Genomic DNA, 19,780 nt, shown 5'->3' on the forward strand with positions numbered 1-19,780 from the left:
AATGTAAATAAAAAGATAAAATTAATATTGAGCAGAATTAAGTTCACCTTATGTGGCCCCTTGGAAAATGTAATTGCCCACCCCTGTGTTGGACTGTTGAAGTGTTCAGTAGGTAGTTACTGGTGATAGTGATGCTGGGGGTATATGGTGGCCCACAAGGGCGTGACGTCACATTTCCCAAACCCATAACTTGTAACAGTGGGTGAGAACTGATTTAGTCAGTATTTCAGAAGTCCTGATTATTCCTGCATTACTACAAACATATTCAAATCTACTGTGATGATGACATTGTCAGCCCGGGTTTCTGCTTTAAACCACCTACTGTAACGCTGAGAAAACGTTTAATAAAGAATACTTCACTTCTGTGTGAGCATGGATTAATGTTAACATCCTTATTAAACTGACATTCATATTCCTAAAATTAATAATTAAATGTAACTACATGAATACAATGTGATACATGTAATAATGAGTGATTATGTGTGTATGTTTAGCCAAACAAGCCGTTTGAATCTGACAGCTAGTGCACAGCAGGCTAAGCTAACTGTCAAATTACACATTTACCTGCTCAACACGGTTCTAGCCAGCGTGAATATAAAACAACGGAAACGCGTTTTACCTGCACAGAGTGTCGAGAGGAACCATGCTGTTCTCCAGTAATAACATATATACAGGAATAGTTCTGTCTCTGTCAGTGTTTATGTGACATTCCCCTCCGCTCTCCTCCTCTCAGCTGCTCTCACATCCTCACAGTCCGGCTCTCTGGGCCGGTGACGTCACTTCCTGTGTGTGCTTGAGTCAACCCCGCCCCCTCCCGCTAAGCTATAAAGAGCTTCTAGAAAAGTTTCACATTGAAACTGTGTTGGTTCATTTGTTCATTCATTCACTTATTAATTCGTTCATTCTTTAATTGGCTTCTGTTGGCTCCGTGTTGGCTTTTGACTGCGCTTGATCTCTGACCCCTAGGACCTCCAGGCGCAGAGACTTATGGCGATTAGGAATGATGGGTTGCTGTTGTTCTGCCTCTCTTGTCCGATCACTCAGGTTTGATGACGGTGGGAGAGGTGGGTGCCTTCGTGACTTATGCCAAGTTCACACTACACGACTTTCCAAGTCGTCAGGTCGCTGTACAGTTCACACTACACGACTGGATCTCCTGTAATCGGGAGTCTTTCAAGTCGGTGTGGCTTTCACACTGCAAGACTGGTCGACGATAGGGGGTTTCACACTACACCATCTATCACCAACTGGAATCGCAGGCGAGCTTCTCTGGTCCCCCAAACTACGTTTTGTCTCGAAAGCAAACGTAAGAAGTGACGAGGAGTTTAATGATACCACGTCCGAAAATGCACGTCAACAAGTAGTGAGGGATCAAAATTTGTGCGCTGATGTGCAGCGTAAAATCAAGTAGAAAAAATAAATGAATCTGAGTGGATTTGGCTACATGAACAGCATGGATTGTTCCATAGTGAGTTGGAGGTTAGTAAGTATTTTTTGCAGTGCAACGTTGGTGTTATGTTTTTTAGAAAACGATAAGGTCAGAAATACTGTAAAACTTGTGTGTATGCTGATGTATTCTGATAAAACTATATTATGCCCCTGTCCCACCTTCCCAACTCTTCCTCTACATTTCCCCTCACACCGTATCTTGCGTTCTCATTGGCTGTTCGACATAGCACTCATTGCCAGTTGGGCGACTCGGATCCAGATATTTGACATGCTAGATATCTCTCTTCGAGCGTTTGGCGAGCCGCTCGGATCGAGTCGTTGAACAGTTCACACATAGCGATTGAGAGCCGAGTTTCGATCGCCGAGCGAACGCCGAGTTGCTCCTGAGCCGGCAAATCTAGCGCCGACCAGTCGGCTAGCGAAATGTCAGAACTGACATTTTACTCTTAACAATTTCACATTTTAACTACATTTTCTGCTTTTTACACCAAGGTGGTTGAACCCTGAGGTACCCCCCGAGGTTGAATCCTGCAAGTCGAGACCGCTGTGCTAACAATGCTGCTCCTGCTAGATATGACGGAAACCTGGCGTGTTTGCACCAAAAATTTCAAGAACTCACTACGGACTTTATCACAGACTGGACTGAATAATGAAGCACAAACAATAATGTATATATTGTATATATCTGCTATACTTATATTCTTTATTTATTCTCATTCATTACCCATTCATTTAGTCACTTTTAGTCACCTTTTATCACTCTGTAATTAATCTATAGACTGTACAATCAGCATTATCTGTTTAATATTCTTAATTTGTGTCTCCTCATGTCACTTATCTGGTCACTTCTGCACTTTAACTGTATTATATGTAAATAATCTCTATCTTGTACTTCTGGTTAGATGCTACTGCATTTCATTGGCTCTGTACTTCTGTACTATGCACAATGACAAAGTTAAATCTAATCTAATTCATTTTTTTTTTTGTTTATTCATTCATTTCTCAATTCATTCATTAACTTATTAATTCATAAGTGTAAGGCTACCATTTGCCGCAACATTGGTTTTGTCCTTCTTGAAACGATCTGTCCTGAATTGCTTATTTTAATTCTTTCTCAAATAAGAAAATCTTACAGTTCTTAAATTGATGAAGAACATCACAGTCTGTGCTTCAGGACTTTCCAGGTTCATGTTTAATTTGTAGTAAAACAAACCACCTGTTTTTTTCTGTTAACAAGTGTAAGTACCCTGGAATATTATCAGGGTAGTGTGTTTACTTTATAGGGTGCTCCTTGTCCAGTGAATACAACCATTCACAGTGATCTGTGTCCACAAGATCAGAGCTCATCCCATTATGGATAACATTAAAGAAGACTTCAAGAGGAACAGTCACATACAATCATTCTTTTATATAACAAAATGGACATTAAAACGTAGCACATAAAGCATTTACTAAGAATATAGTAATATACGCAAAGATTACAGAGAAACTGTAATGTCTTTGATGGAAGATCTTTATTTTATGGTGCTATGAATATTTTTTATGTTTTAACAACTTTATTACAATCAGATGGCAACTAACAGTATTAAATTATTGTAACAGCAAAAACTACTGATTTCATTTTACCCTATTCAAATTAAAATATGAGTACATTTACTTTACTTGTACCATTATGAAATCTGTTGAATACATGTGTTTAATTGTGTCTAACAGAAAAACCCTGTAGGAGAAAAAACCTCATGATTTACTGGGAGAGACTTATCAAAGCAAACAGCTCGCTTCAAACATCTGCATGACTGTGTTGCTTCAAAGTGCAGTGAAAAGACCATCTGATATCACAATCTTTCAAGATTCCAGTACTTAACATGGCCCTAAAACATGTGCCTCAAAGCTGGTGACAGGGGTTTTATTATATCACTCACATACAGATCTACTTAAAATGGAATTAAGATCCTTTTACTAACCAGGTTCACAATACATTTTCAATTCAAATATTGTGTTGCACACCAGAGCTGAGATTTCAAACTCGTTGGTTCGAAACTCAGGTCTGCCATCTGGCTGGGCTGAGCAGCTACATAAACAACAATTGGCTGTTGTTCAGGGTGGAAAAGCCAGACCAGGCTTCCTCATAACTGATGCAGCTACGACCTCTGCTGGCTGATTAATGGCACCAGCACAAAGTCAAAGAATAATGCTGATCAGAGGTGTGGCTCTCTGTACACAAAAGCTGAACTCGCCTCATGCATGTGAAAAGATGCAGACGTTATTGCACACGTGTCGGGGGGGTGTCAACTGTGGCACTCCTCAGTCAGCGATAGAGTGTAGTATTGGTACAGAGGAAGCGTAATGCAATTAGGGTAATTGGATACTACTAGATTAGGGAGAAAATTGGGGGAGGGGGGGGGGGGGTGTGTGCACATCTATATATGCCATATATGGTATTAATGTATAAAACAGGTGATGCTGTCATGATTAGGTATAAATGAGCCTGAACATAAAGCTGCTGTTTACTAGCAAGGACAGGTCAGACTTTAGCACTTTGACAACCTATGTTGCCACTGTTGGGTCCCTGAGCAAGGCCCTTAACCCTCAATTGCTCATCGTGTTCAGCTCATTGTGTAAGTCGCTTTGGATAAAAGCGTCTGCTAAATGCTGAAAATGTAAAATGTAATATGTGAGCAAATAGTCCAACAGTTTAAAAACAATGTTTCTTCATGCAAAATTTCTGAAGAGATTTCACCATCTACAGTCCATATTATTATTGAAAGATAGAGAATTCTGGGGGGATGCATACAGGGCAAGATCTAAAATAAATAATGAAATCCTGTCATCTTTAACCCCTCAGACTATAAGGCACTGAAAACCAACATGCCTTTGCAATGAATACAAATTAATATTCTGCTAAGAAAGGTGGACAACATAAATCAACAACATGCATACAAAGGGCATTTTGGGCCAACATCTGTTATCTAAGCGATGTCTTTTTTAGGAATATCCCTGCTTGTTTCAGCAAGACGATGTCCAGGCACATTCTGCATGTGTTACAGCATGGACGAATAAGTGCAGGCTAGACTGGCCTGTCTCTAGTCCAGACCTTTTTCTGATTAAAACTGTTTGGCTCAGTATAAAGTGTAATATGAGGTGTAATATACAACGATGTAGACCCCAAATTGAACAGCTGAAGTGCTATATTTGGTACAAATAAAGAAAAATCCCTTTTAAAACGGCAACAGTTGTACTTTTCAAACAATTACAGAAGACGAGATAAGGTGCTCTAATACAGTAGTAAGCATACCCTGTAACATCTTTTTGGAATGAGTTGCAACTAGCAAATTAAATAAGTGTAAATAAAAAATAACAATTAAAGAAACTTAATTAAAACATTAAGTATCTTGTCTTTGTACAATATTTGTTTGAATATAGCTCAACAAGAATTTATTAATAATTGCTGTTTGTTTTATCTAACTTTTCATACAGTTTCAACTTTTTTGAAGTGGGGTTGCACAAAATAAGAAATATGAAAAACGTCATGAATCATCATGAATCCTCTAAAAAATAACAAAATTATTCGTAATAGACTCTCTAAAATCACCGTCACGTTACAGATTACATTAGGAGTAAGATTACCGTTTTTTAATAAAATTCATATTTTGCTCTTTCCAATTTCTGTCTTCACCTTAAATTAAATGAGCAATTAAATAATTTATTTAAATCAAAAGGTTAGTAATTACCTGCATGTTATAGGGTGCATTACCTTAATAAATTCTAAACTCACCACAATACAGCTAATCAATGTGTATCCATAGCAACCACCAAGTAAAAGCTAAAGTAAGATTTATAAAGTTTACTGTTCACCAAACCTCTCTTTTAATCGTGGCTAGTGGTCATGGTATAAGCAAGATAACCACCGCTGGACCGTCCTTGTACAGGGTAATAACTGACTTGTGTTGTGGTGGTGTTTGTCATGGTGTTTGTCATGCTGTTATTTCCTAATAAGAATTAGACGGGCCTCATCTACTAAATAGCAATTTAGTCACAGTTACTCAGTAACAGTGCAAAAGCAATTTATATAGACTACAAGATGCTTGGTTGGACTAAACAGAGGGTTTAGTCTCTGTTTAGTCTAAACCAGAGTAGTACTCTTTCTCTCTCCGATGCTGCTGTACTGGCATATCCTTTCTGGTGTTCTGTAATTTCTGCACATCAATCTCCACCATAACTACACCGCTGTCTGTTCCTCCACAGTCTGCCATTACCACACCCCACGGATCCACGGCCAAGGCGTGACCATATGATGAGCGCTTGGCATGGTGAGCTCCAACCTGAGCAGCAGCCAGGACAAAGCACTGAGTCTCAATGGCTCTGGCTCGCAAAAGGACCTAAAAAAAGAGAAACTTCATTTGAGTACATTAATACTGTGTATATTACTAATGATAAATCCCACCTCGTTCTCTCGTTATATGTACCTGTATGAATTCTGACCAAAATGTTGAACTTTTGTCACATCAGAGCACATAATACAGTACCAAATTATTTTGGTTTGTTAATGTGATCTAAGTGTGCTGTGTTAAGTCAAAAATAAGCAATGACTTTCTGTTTGTGCAGAGTGCGCTTCACTGTTGAGATGTGAACCATTATTTAATTTGCCACTAAGGACTTGGGCGGCATGGTGGGCGGCAAGTGGGTAGCACTGTCGCCTCACAGCAAGAAGGTCCTGGGTTCGATCCCCAGGTGGGGTGGTCTGGGTCCTTTCTGTGTGGAGTTTGCATGTTCTCCCCGTGTCCGCGTGGGTTTCCTCCGGGTGCTCCGGTTTCCTCCCACAGTCCAAAGACATGCAAGTGAGGTGAATTGGAGATACTAAATTGTCCATGACCGTTCCTGTCATGAATGTAACCAAAGTGTAACCATGATGTTAAAATCCTAATAAACAAACAAACAAACACTAAGGACTTATTACAGTCACTTGCTGTTCGTTTTGGATTCTAGCTAAACAAATTTTACATTTCTTAGTCTTCTTATTGGTTTGAATAAGCCCTGCTACCGGCCCGGGTACCTATATGACAACTGGCTTGTCTGCTCATTGATAATTAAGACCAGTGTGTGACTCTCTGTACACGATACAGGTCCCCAAAATTAAGAAGAAAATGCATAAAAAAAGGAAATCACCCTTAAGTTTAAGATACTAAGGTAAATCTTTATTATTTACAGATTGTCTAAAGTGAATGCAAACTTTTGCTCTTAACTGTAAATATACCAAGTGCACCATGCCTGGGTTTTTTTTTCAAATAAGCAGCCAGTGTCTCACCTCCCAATGAGCAGTGCCAGTTGCCACTGTGAAAGCTGACGGATAAGTGAGAATTTCAGCCCCCTGTCTCTGAAGAGCCACTGACATCTCAGGGAACCGCAGATCATAACAAATCCCAAGTCCCACCTGTACAACCATAGTGAGGAACAATAATGCCAGTCAACAGTTACTTCCAGAAAAAAAAAAAACAATACACAGTTTCTATACAGGATCAGGTGCTGTACCTTTCCAATGGGCGTTTGAACAGGTGGCACTAAGCCTGGTCCAGGAATGGTGAAGGCACTCTCTTTCAGGGAAACACCTCTACTAGTCAACTCCACATCAAACAAATGACCCTTCCTGTACACAGATACAATCTCACCTGTGGAAAAATATGTTTACAATGTGGCACAAGGTTAATTATGTTGATTATGTTATGACATCATTTAATATTGGTGCTCGGGTAATGCAAATTGTGCTAGCCTACTACAGCTCTGATTCAAGGTTTTAATGCCCAGTGGTGCTATCGGCGGCTCAGACATCTACGTACGGACATGATTGGCTATGTCTGACTGGAAAATGGCCAAGGCACCACGATGAATTGGTGTCCTGTCTGGGGTGTGTTACTGCATTATGCTTAGTTAAAGCAGTGATATAACATAAAAATAATATAGATTAAGAATCATTTAATATGTCAATGTAATATCTGAAACTGATTGCAATAAAATGCTGTTGTTATATCCATTACAGCACAGTGCTGTCAAATCCTTAAGTATCCAAAAATATGTGGACACTTGACTATGAGCTTCATGGATATCCTACACCAGATCCATGGGCATTAAAATGTTTGTAAAAAGTTTGTGGCACTTGAGTCTTCTGAAAAGTCGAGTTGGGATTAAGGGATACACTGTGTGATCAATACAAATGATTATAAAAATACCATTTAACATATCAAGAACTCGATTCCATTACTGTGCATAACCTTGATCATTAATAATGATGTGGCAGTTATAGATGCGTCTGTCGTTCTCCCAGTCATGCCCTCTTTCATGAAAACCTCCTAGAGACAGCCACACATTCAGCATCCTAATGGGAGACAAAGGTAGTAGTACATCTTTGCCACATACCCTCTTTACATTCTTCTAAATAACAACACACGTTTACGGTTAATATTTAATGTTAGTCATTTCCATTTCCAGATTGTAAATCTGCTGCTGCCTTCATGTCCCACAATCTGATAAAAAAAACTGGATCACTACAGGTCCCTTCCAACAGGTGTCTAATCTGTGCCTGTTCTGTACAAAGAGCCACACTAAGTTCAATGTGCTAACCCCCCCCCCCACCCCCCCCCCTTGCCTCCCTAACTTTGTCTTCAAAACATCCTACCTGCACTGTCTCTCTGTTAAACTTTTTCTAATCTTGTCAATTAATTTCAAAGTAGTACTTTTTCTATGGTTAATGTTAGATTATATTAATGGTGGATGCAACATGTAAAATGCTGGTTAAAATGTATGATGTTTTTTTCTTTAACAAATAAAATAGTTTGTGTTTGTTGCAAAGTTACCAGCACAATAAATTGTTTAAATGCCCCATGTAAATTAACATGACCCATGTAGCACTGAACCCACCGGGCCAACTTGGTGTATCTGCTGATGAGATCACCCTGCAGGCTTTCAGACAGCTGTAGCGTTTCCTCTCGGTTTGAGCCAATGTAATCAAAGGCCTCAGGTAGAAAGACCATGCTTGCACCACTCTGCTTGGCTTGCTCCACCAAACGCTTGCATGTGGTAAAGTTGGCCTCCTTGTCCGGGGTGGACGTCATTTGACATACGGCTGCTAAAGGATGTGATGAGGTCATCCTGAAAGAAAAGAAAAATTTTCTAAGATGATTAACTTTATACATTATATATGATTAGCACATGCATAAAGTTTACAGGGTTAAGAATGGCAGACACTTAAACCAAACACTATACTATTAGTTACTAAAACTAACTTCTCAACTATTAACCAGTAGCTGAAAAGCACTGGTTTAAAGCAGCTTTCTTAATTGAAGAAAAATATTCAAAAACTATTGAGACTTTTGGTAATTTTTGGTAACACACACACACACACACACACCAATTAGGCAGAAAATTATGACCACCTCCTTGTTTCGACACTCAGTGTCCATTTTATCAGCTCCACTTACCATACAGAAGCACTTTGTAGTTCTACAATTACTGACTGTAGTCCACCTGTTTCTCTACATACTTTTTTAGCCTGCTTTCACCCTGTTCTTCAATGGTCAGGACCACCACAGAGCAGGTATTATTTGGGTGGTGGATCATTCTTAGCACTGCAGTGACACTGACATGGTGGTGGTGTGTTAGTGTGTGTTGTGCTGGTATGAGTGGATCAGACACAGCAGCGCTGCTGGAGTTCAAATACCATGTCAGCAGTGAAGTGAGGAGTCTCCATCAGCATAGAAACAAGGAGGTGGTTTTAATGTTATGCCTAATTGGTGTATATATACATCTCTACATGACTATCTGTTGCTGGATTAAGTAAGAATTTTTAGTTACCTGAAGTGACTTCGGAAAAATCTGAATTTTGGATACAGCAGCACCTGCTTCCACAGAGAGTTACAGTAAACCATGAGCACCCAGAACACTAATAGTGTCCCAGTCTGAATTTTACTCCAGCTTCACCACACTAATATGTTACTGTTTCGGTTTACTGTTAACCTACTGCAGTTTAAGTCTGCACCTTAACCTGACAAATAACAATACAAAAACGGCTCGGATAGATTCCAACCTGAGGATAGACTGTAGATGTGTATAATTATTAACTATATATTAAACTGTTATATTAAATGACGGATTTATCGCTGACTTTAAAGCTTCTGTTAAAAATAAACAGCGTTGCTCGAGATATGAACCAGTGTCTGTATGTATCCGCTTGTTAAGTCTGACGTCACACGTGACGTTCGGACCATTTCCGGGTCCAAACGCAAACAACTATGATATGATAAGATAAGATAAGGCTGAACCTCTGAACCTTTTTATATATATTGTAAAAGCAATATTGCACTAATTGTAATTTTCTATGTTTATTGTCATAAATATTTCCTGTTTGGTTAAATAATACTTATTTGAAGTGGAGACTTGGTATTTTAACTATTGATAATTTTTCCTGGTAATCAATGTATGCTGTTATTCATTAGTCCTCTTTGGTTAGCCCTTAAGAGGGCAGAATTGTATTGGCTCTATATACGGAAAATATATATAAAATATACGGAAAGAAAGAGGACGCGGAGCAATAGATTTTTTACCGTAGTTTTGTTTGTTATACGCCAATTGCGAACCTATTGAGTTTTTATTTTGTTTTTATAAGAAACTTGGATTAATGGATAAGCCAATTTAAGAAGAAAGTTAAAATAAATAATGTTTGTGGAAAACTTATGGAACTCTGTGTCGCTGTCATTGGAAATTGGGTTTACAAACACGAGTCATAAATGTCTAGTCCTTCTCAATAGCGATCTGGACGAGAAAAGGTCTTTTATATATATATATATATATATATATATATATATATATATATATATATATATATATAGACAAGATGTGCAGTACACTAGTTCATGTCATTATTTAATTTCATGTCAACTCATCAAGAGGTAAGCGGTCATATTTTTAATTCATTACATGAAAACTGACATTTCTGACTCTTTGGTTTTACTTTTAATCAGTATAGCTTATAGCTTATAAAAATCAAAAATCCAGGATATCACATGTAAATTATATGAACATATTACATGTAAATTAAAAACAGCTTGAAACACGTGTAATGAATATACAATTTGACAGTTTACATTAAATTATGAACAAAAATATTACTTCATGATATCTAATTGCAAGAAAAGCGGTAGAAAGACAGTTGGGTAGTTTTTTTCCGACTCGGACACAGCACTGTGGTATATTGAAAATACGAGGGGTCTCAGCCAACTTGGACCCGGATGTGACGTTTCATAAGGTCGACACGTCACGACTTAACAAGCGGATAGGGCTACTAAAGTCACGTGATCAATGACAACCGCCCTTATGCTACCTTCAAGTGCTCCACGAAAAGCACTCGTAGCTAGAATTAACAGAAATAATATCAATGCCCGATTTTTTTTATTTTAGTTTTAATTCACTCACTTATTTTGTAATGTCAACTAAAAACTTACTGTAATACAGTGAAGAACCAATGTTTATATACTGTATTCTTATATTTACGTCTATTTTACAATATACAGTCTGAGCACCTTAAGAACCTTGCTGAAGGGCCCAACAGCAGGGGCTTGAACCAGCGACCTTCTGATTACTAGTCCAGTACCTTAACCACTAGGCTACGGCTTGCCCCTGTGTGATTTTATTAAAATCTACTAAAGAGGCAACACCCATGCCAGCAGCAGCCATGGTAATGCCCAAAGTCTACAGTTCATAGAAATAGCTACCGACTATACAATGACCAGACTAAATGCAAGGATCAAACCCAGGTCCCAAGGACCCAAGTTGCAGTGCTGGATTTGTTTAACATTTAACCTGCTCGTCATTCAACATTTGTATAAAAAAGGTGTGCATTGTAAAAAAAAAATGGTCTCAACAGTTTACTTATTGAGAATCAACTTTGAATCAGCTTTTTGAAATGACCACACAAGCCCTATTAGCTCTTCTCTTAACCAATTGGCATAACAAAAGAGTGTTTGTGTATACCCAGCTAACAAACGTTCCATTTTGGTTGTGGGAACGTTGCATTTGAATGTTCCCTTAACCTTTGTTTGTCCAGTTTTCTTGATGTTCTCAAAACGTTTTTTTTAAAGTTATGAAAATGTTCATAGAAACGTTGTCTTGGAAGGTTCTAAGAACATTTTAAATAAGGTTCTCTGAGCTTTCCCTTAACGTTCCATTTTGGTTGTATGAATGTTTTATTAAAACGTTCCTTCAACGTTATTTTGTCAGTTTTTGTCAGTTTTCTTAATATTCTCAAGACATATAATACAAGTTAAAGAACAAACCCAAAAACATTTTTTTAATGTTTTAAATGTTACTTTAACAAACTTTTAACATAACTACAGATAATGTTAATTCAAGACAATGTTAATCCCTCTGTCTCTGTGATATACTGGATGAAGGAGATTGCAGGCAGAGAGAGAATCCGTTTAACTATGCACATTTATTTGCAACACACACACACACACACACACACACACACACACACACACACACACACACACACACTCATGCTTCCAACCCATTACATGTGCATTTGCTTAGTAATTCTACCCTCATTATCTTATATAGTCATTAAGTATTTACTGCCACTTTCTAACCGTTAACTAACTTACAGTTATATATCACCAAATACAATTCTAATATACTAGTCTTGAACCCCCCCAACACCCTCAGATATTACCATTAATTAAAAAAATGGTACACACTCTTTGCTTCGTACACACTCGCCAGCACACTCTTTGCTTCGTATGAAGGCTAGCATGCTAGCATGTAGCCTAAATACGGCAAATAAAGCAGCGCTGTTTGATTATTTATTTAGTGTCAACATTAAGATCATTTATTTTAAACAAAATTGTTAAGTAAAGTACAACACTTACCAAAATTAGACGGAAGATGAAAAAGCCCCATCAGACTGGTGTACATGCTACTCAAAAATAGCATAATGAGGAAGAAAATGTTTGTCCACTTAGTTTAACAAAGGTTCCACTTCACAAAAGACATTTGAGGAAGACAAGTTTACTTTTGCAAAAAGCCTTCAATGAAAAGTAAAAAGTAATTTGCAACAACAGGTTTCAAAAGTTAAAACAAATGGCTACCCGAACACAAGAAAATCATTTTTGCCTGATTCACCAACAGCGAGCTGAAAAAAGGCGGGCTTACGCATAAATGGTGGCGTTTTTCTGTTTTATTACCTTAACTTAACTTTTTTAAGTTAATCTGATAGAAAAGTAATTTTTTTTGTTTAGTAATCTTAAATCTTTTAGCACATTTAAATGTGTACTCAAATTAGTACAATGTACTCTGCATTTTATAGTAGAGCAAAAAAACTTAAATAATTTATGTACAGTATGTTGTACTAAAAATGTTTGATTAAATATAAAGTCCGGGCTAACAGTGTAATTGTAGTATGTGGGTTACACTTAATAAAATACAACTTGTTTTGGAGCAAATTGATGAATATTTTAAAAACTATTGAAGTTATTAATATGCTGAATACTTTAAATGCTATTGAAGTAATTAGATTAGATTAGATTAGATTCAACTTTATTGTCATTGTGCAGAGTAAACAAATACAGAGCCAACGAAATGCAGTAGCATCTAACCAGAAGTGCAAGATAGAGATTATATACATATAATACACAGTTAAAGTGCAGAAGTGACCAGATAGGTGAAATAAGGAGACGTATAAGAATATTGAGACTATTAAACAGAATATTAAGACTGTTAAACAGACAATGTTAATTGTACAGTGAATAGACTAATATGTATTTACAGAGAAATGAAAGTGACTAGAGTGGCTACATGAATGAGAATAAATAAATAAAGTGAAGTATATAAGTATAGCAAGTATATACAGTATATACATTATTATTGTGCTGGTGTAAACAGTGCAATAGTGCCATGTGCAAATTTGCAAATACTGATTGTATATACAGTCAAGATGAAACATTTGTAAAAAGTACAGAGTTAAATGTGGTACAAAGTGCAGTGATATTTTTACAATGGTGTGCTGGAGTTCAGCAGGGTTACAGCCTCAGGAAAAAAGCTCTTCCTGAGCCTGCTGGTACGAGAGCGGAGGCTCCTGTAACGCCTGCCAGACGGAAGTAGGGTGAAAAGTCCATGGTTGGGATGAGAAACGTCCTTGATAATGTTCCTCGCTTTGCCCACGCACCGTTTATTGTAAGTGTCCTGTATGGTGGGTAACTGAGTGCCGGTGATGCGTTGGGCGGTTTTAACCACCCGCTGAAGAGCTTTCCGGTCAGCTGCGGAGCAATTGCCGTACCACACAGAGATGCAGTTTGTAAGAATGCTCTCAATGGTACAGCAATAAAAGTCCACGAGTATTCTGGGACACAAGTAGGCTTTTTTGAGTCTCCGAAGAAAGTAAAGGCGCTGTTGTGCCTTTCTGACCAGGACTGATGAGTTGAGGGACCAAGAGAGATCATCAGAGATGTGGACGCCGAGGAATTTGAAGCTGGGCACCCGCTCTACTACAGCACCGTTGACGCAGATGGGGGCGTGTGCCTGACTTGCTGTTCTTCTAAAGTCCACAATAATCTCTTTGGTTTTCCCTGTGTTAAGCTCCAGGTTGTTGTCCTCACACCATGCAGCCAGATGCTGAACCTCCTCCCTGTAGGCCGTTTCATCGTTGTCTTTGATTAGGCCTATCACCGTGGTGTCGTCCGCGAACTTGATTATGGAGTTGGAACCATAAACAGGAACACAGTCGTAGGTGAACAGGGAGTATAGGAGGGGACTCAGCACACAGCCTTGTGGAACCCCTGTGTTCAGGGTGATGGAGGATGAGTGGAGACTGCCTAACTTAACAGACTGAGGTCTATTAGTTAGAAAGTCCAGAATCCAGTTACAGAGTGACGTGCTGATGCCAAGCTGACTGAGCTTCAAAATCAGCTTGGATGGAATCACTGTGTTAAATGCTGAACTGAAGTCAATTAATGAATAAAAATCTGTTTTTTATTATGTAATAAAGGGTAAAAGTGTCAGTATAAGAGTTGTAGTATGTAATGTGGGTTACACTTGATAAAATCCTACTTGTTTTGGAGTAATCTGATGAATATTTTAAAAACTATTGAAGTTATTAATATGCTAAATACTTTAAATGCTATTGAAGTTATGAATAAACATCTGTTTTTGCACTGATTAAGGACTAGAGGATGACTAATACAAACTGTGCAGCAACAGATTAGCTATTGGTTGCTTCCTCAATCTTATGGACTTGAGAAACGTCATTATTCGCAGCCCAAGTACTGTTCCATTTAATTGTTCACATCTAGCAGAGTACAGTCCATATAACCAGATGTTGTTCTTGCTCACCCATATTGTTAAGAATGTATCACCACTCTCACTTGGCACTTCTTACAGTCTCTTGGTACAACTCTCTTGGTTGCGATATGGTATTAAACTCTATGAATGTTTTTTTAGAAAGAAAAGAAAGAAAGATATCCTTTATTTGTCATATATACATATACAGATGTACAGTACAATGAAATTCTTTCTTCGCATATCCCAGCTGGTGTTGGAAGCTGGGGTCAGAGCGCATGGTCAGCCAACTTACGGCGCCCCTGGAGCAGACAGGGTTAAGGGCCTTGCTCAAGGACCCAACAGTGGCTACATAGCAGAGCCTGGATTTGAACCGCCAATCTTCCGGTTGATAGCCCAAAGCCCTACCCACTAGGCTACCACAGGCCCACAATAATAATAGTAATAGTTAATAGTAGCAGCAACTGAAAAAACAATCTTTAAAAAGAAAATAAATACTTTTATGGTCACAACATTGATTGAGCCTAAGCAGGAGTTAAAGGGACATAGTATTGTTATTTTCAAAGATAATGTTATTTGTAAAGATAATCTGTTGTTTGGGTGGTCAGTATATTGCAAAATATATATTTTGTGATCTCAGCATTAATTTTTATGGTGCACAAAATATTTATTGCTGAAAAACATGACTTACCTTCACCTGCACTAATGTCTTAGACAGATGTTTTCTCTCTTTAACTTCTTTACTTTATGCTGCAGTACATCTATTTTGCAAAGTAGCTCAGGTGAACACACCCAACAAAATTTGATAACAGTCAGGGCTTTAAGCATACAGAGATGGGCGAGTGGGCACAAAGGTGGATGAATGAATACCAGTAGATATTGTCAGCACCAGAACTGAAAAAAGCGAGTTGTTCCACAATATATTTTTACACAAATATATTTCCAACTCAATATTTTTTAATAAAAAAGTCAACTAGCACTTACTTCAATTGATTTAGGATATGGGCTACAAAAACATTGACGTTCTGTGAATCTGGTTGAGAAGCAGTGTGCTACATGTCAAACTTGTTGCAACTATTATAAACTTGAATATGGGCGACCCATCCTTTTGTGCTGATGTGAATGAAGGCAAATACACTGAGACTCTCTCTACCTCAGCAGCCCTCCTTGACATGTGGCCATTTTCCTGGAATAAAAAAAACTGTTTTTAATTTCATATTTTAAATCTGTAGTTAACAGAATGCTACAATAACTAAACCAGAGCTCTCAAGTCTCACGCATTGAGCGTGAGACACACGCATTTCAACTATCTCACACGCCACACATGGTATTTCTCACTCTGAGAAATGATTAACTTCGGCGCACAGAAATGACTACAGGTCCTTCTCAAAAAATTAGCATATTGTGATAAAGTTCATTATTTTCCATAATGTAATGATAAAAATTAAACTTTCATATATTTTAGATTCATTGCACACCAACTGAAATATTTCAGGTCTTTTATTGTTTTAATACTGATGATTTTGGCATACAGCTCATGAAAACCCAAAATTCCTATCTCAAAAAATTAGCATATTTCATCCGACCAATAAAAGAAAAGTGTTTTTAATACAAAAAAAGTCAACCTTCAAATAATTATGTTCAGTTATGCACTCAATACTTGGTCGGGAATCCTTTTGCAGAAATGACTGCTTCAATGCGGCGTGGCATGGAGGCAATCAGCCTGTGGCACTGCTGAGGTGTTATGGAGGCCCAGGATGCTTCGATAGCGGCCTTAAGCTCATCCAGAGTGTTGGGTCTTGTGTCTCTCAACTTTCTCTTCACAATATCCCACAGATTCTCTATGGGGTTCAGGTCAGGAGAGTTGGCAGGCCAATTGAGCACAGTAATACCATGGTCAGTAAACCATTCACCAGTGGTTTTGGCACTGTGAGCAGGTGCCAGGTCGTGCTGAAAAATGAAATCTTCATCTCCATAAAGCTTTTCAGCAGATGGAAGCATGAAGTGCTCCAAAATCTCCTGATAGCTAGCTGCATTGACCCTGCCCTTGATAAAACACAGTGGACCAACACCAGCAGCTGACATGGCACCCCAGACCATCACTGACTGTGGGTACTTGACACTGGACTTCAGGCATTTTGGCATTTCCTTCTCCCCAGTCTTCCTCCAGACTCTGGCACCTTGATTTCCGAATGACATGCAAAATTTGCTTTCATCCGAAAACAGTACTTTGGACCACTGAGCAACAGTCCAGTGCTGCTGTTTCTGGTTCAAAAGTGGCTTGACCTGGGGAATGCGGCACCTGTAGCCCATTTCCTGCACACGCCTGTGCACGGTGGCTCTGGATGTTTCTACTCCAGACTCAGTCCACTGCTTCCGCAGGTCCCCCAAGGTCTGGAATCGGCCCTTCTCCACAATCTTCCTCAGGGTCCGGTCACCTCTTCTCGTTGTGCAGCGTTTTCTGCCACACTTTTTCCTTCCCACAGACTTCCCACTGAGGTGCCTTGATACAGCACTCTGGGAACAGCCTATTCGTTCAGAAATTTCTTTCTGTGTCTTACCCTCTTGCTTGAGGGTGTCAATGATGGCCTTCTGGACAGCAGTCAGGTCGGCAGTCTTACCCATGATTGCAGTTTTGAGTAATGAACCAGGCTGGGAGTTTTTAAAAGCCTCAGGAATCTTTTGCAGGTGTTTAGAGTTAATTCGTTGATTCAGATGATTAGGTTAATAGCTCGTTTAGAGAACCTTTTCATGATATGCTAATTTTTTGAGATAGGAATTTTGGGTTTTCATGAGCTGTATGCCAAAATCATCAGTATTAAAACAATAAAAGACCTGAAATATTTCAGTTGGTGTGCAATGAATCTAAAATATATGAAAGTTTAATTTTTATCATTACATTATGGAAAATAATGAACTTTATCACAATATGCTAATTTTTTGAGAAGGACCTGTATATCCTATCCTACACACGAGTCAAGGGCAGACTACTCTGCGCTCATACCGCTGTCTTGAATTAGCGACCTATCGGCCAATCAGAAAAATAGAATTTCTCAGCCAATCAGAAAATAGAATTTCTTGTTGCTGGGTGAGGTCTGAAATAGGTTTCAGCTGGTAACCTGTGCTCTGTGCTGGAGGTGGAAGAGAACCTAACCTATGTATTAGGAACATTGTTCAAAGGAATATAATATCTAAACCAGCTGCAGTATTCTTTTGGAATAACTTATATTATGATATAGATTGGAAAATAACATGGCTTTTACCAAATAATTTTTTAATCACAAATAAGGTAAGGGAAGAAACTCTAAGGATTCTGCATAGATGTTACCCTATCAATAAAACTATTGCTAAATTTAAAAAAGATATAAATACTGAATGTTCATTTTGTCACAAATATAAAGAATCCCTTACTCACTTACTGTATGTTGGGATTGTTCATTTTGCTCAATTTTTTGGACTGATTTAAATAATTTTATTAATAGAAAAATTAGCTATAACTTTAAATTGAAAACTGAATTTATTCTGTTTGGAATAACTAAAAGTGACATACTGAATTCAGATGAGACTTATATTGTCAACCTTCTCTTAATATTATCCAAATATCACATTAATTGTTGTAAATTTATGAATAATAGACCATATTTTAACACTTTTAAGGCATCCTTTATATCGTACATTAATTCGTTAAAACTCTGTGAAAATGTGAAGGCAAGACGTACTTTAACACTGTTAGAAAACTTCTCTATCCCTTAATCATTAAATGGTATTATCTATAAATTCCTGCTTTAGCTCATTTTATTGATAGTTTATTTTATTTCTGTTTCTATAACCTTGAGCAATTTTTAGTTAATAATTGTCTAATTTTCATTGCGTATGTTACATCTTGGCTGTGATTGATGTATTCTTTTGTAATATATTTGTTGTTTAATAAAGTTCGTAAAAGAAAAAAATCATCAGGTACTAACTTACCTTATCTTACCTTACTTTATCTTACCTTACCTTATCTTACCTTACCTTACCTTACTATATCTTACCTTATCTTTTCTTATCTTACCTTATCTTACCTTATCTTACCTTACCTTATCTTACCTTATCTTACTTTACCTTACCTTACTTTATCTTACCTTATCTTTTCTTATCTTACCTTATCTTACCTTATCTTACTTTACCTTACCTTACTATATCGTACCTTATCTTTTCTTATCTTACCTTATCTTACCTTACCTTATCTTACCTTATCTTACTTTACCTTACCTTACTTTATCTTACCTTATCTTTTCTTATCTTACCTTATCTTACTTTACCTTACCTCACTTTACCTTACCTTACCTTATCTTACCTTATCTTATCGTACCTTATCTTACCTTATCTTACCTTATCTTACCTTATCTGCTGCAGGCACTGCCAATTACGCCCGCTAGATGGTGCCCAGCCAACCGGTGGCAAGCAGAATATCCCGCTGCGCCACCTGGGCGCCCCATTGGAGTCGCCTTTTAAGTCTTGGACAGTTTGTTGTTTTTCTTGGAGGTTAAATTGCCAAATTTATTCTGTATATTTATAACGTATATCTACAATTATATCGTCGTCCCCCCCCCCCCCCCTCCTTGGAAACTTGAGAGCCCTGACTAAACACAATGGCACAAATGCAGGGTTTTACCTGGGTTGTTGGTGGACTTAGGTGGTTTAAAGCACACATATAACCTATTATTTGAAAGAAAATTTTGGACCTCCAGTATTTTAAGTGTAACTTGCAGGTTAACATCCACAGTTAATTGAATAACGTCACTCTTTTGGACCATCCTGCGTGTTCCCCTGATCTAAATCCGAATGAGAACATTTGGGGATGGATGGCAAGGGAAGTTTACAAAAATGGACATCAGTTCCAGACAGTGGATGCCCTTCGTGAAGCCATCTTCAACACTTGGAGCAACGTTTCCACTAGCCTCCTGAAAACACTTGCATCAAGCATGCCTAAACGATTGTTTGAAGTGATGTGTGTGGATATGACATC

General features: G+C 38.0%; 2 protein-coding genes across 6 annotated transcripts in view; both read right to left on the reverse strand.

The window, feature by feature from the left end:
- Positions 1-744, reverse strand: part of clcn3 (chloride channel 3) — a 71,902-nt gene extending 71,158 nt beyond the window's left edge. For all 3 annotated transcript variants that reach the window (XM_062994357.1, XM_062994354.1, XM_062994356.1), the window contains exon 1: positions 620-744. The gene's annotated coding sequence lies outside the window, so the exon portion shown is untranslated. The remainder of the gene's footprint in view (positions 1-619) is intronic.
- A 2,200-nt stretch (positions 745-2,944) lies between these two features.
- On the reverse strand, positions 2,945-12,565 carry nit1 (nitrilase 1). Of its 3 annotated transcripts, none has more exons than XM_062994362.1 (6): positions 12,366-12,565; positions 8,362-8,592; positions 7,716-7,819; positions 6,979-7,115; positions 6,755-6,880; positions 2,945-5,828 (listed from the first exon to the last, which is right to left on the reverse strand). In XM_062994362.1, the coding sequence occupies exons 2-6, from the start codon at positions 8,589-8,591 to the stop codon at positions 5,568-5,570; spliced, it is 858 nt and encodes a 285-aa protein (XP_062850432.1). In that variant the 5' UTR covers position 8,592; positions 12,366-12,565; the 3' UTR covers positions 2,945-5,567. The 3 variants fall into 3 exon arrangements, with proteins under 3 accessions (XP_062850432.1, XP_062850429.1, XP_062850430.1); XM_062994359.1 differs by lacking the exon at positions 12,366-12,565 and adding an exon at positions 9,295-9,652; XM_062994360.1 differs by lacking the exon at positions 12,366-12,565 and adding an exon at positions 8,922-8,964.
- Between the last annotated feature and the right edge of the window lie 7,215 nt (positions 12,566-19,780).

The sequence above is a fragment of the Trichomycterus rosablanca genome, chromosome 4, assembly GCF_030014385.1.
Source record: "Trichomycterus rosablanca isolate fTriRos1 chromosome 4, fTriRos1.hap1, whole genome shotgun sequence".
Taxonomy (NCBI): domain Eukaryota; kingdom Metazoa; phylum Chordata; class Actinopteri; order Siluriformes; family Trichomycteridae; genus Trichomycterus; species Trichomycterus rosablanca.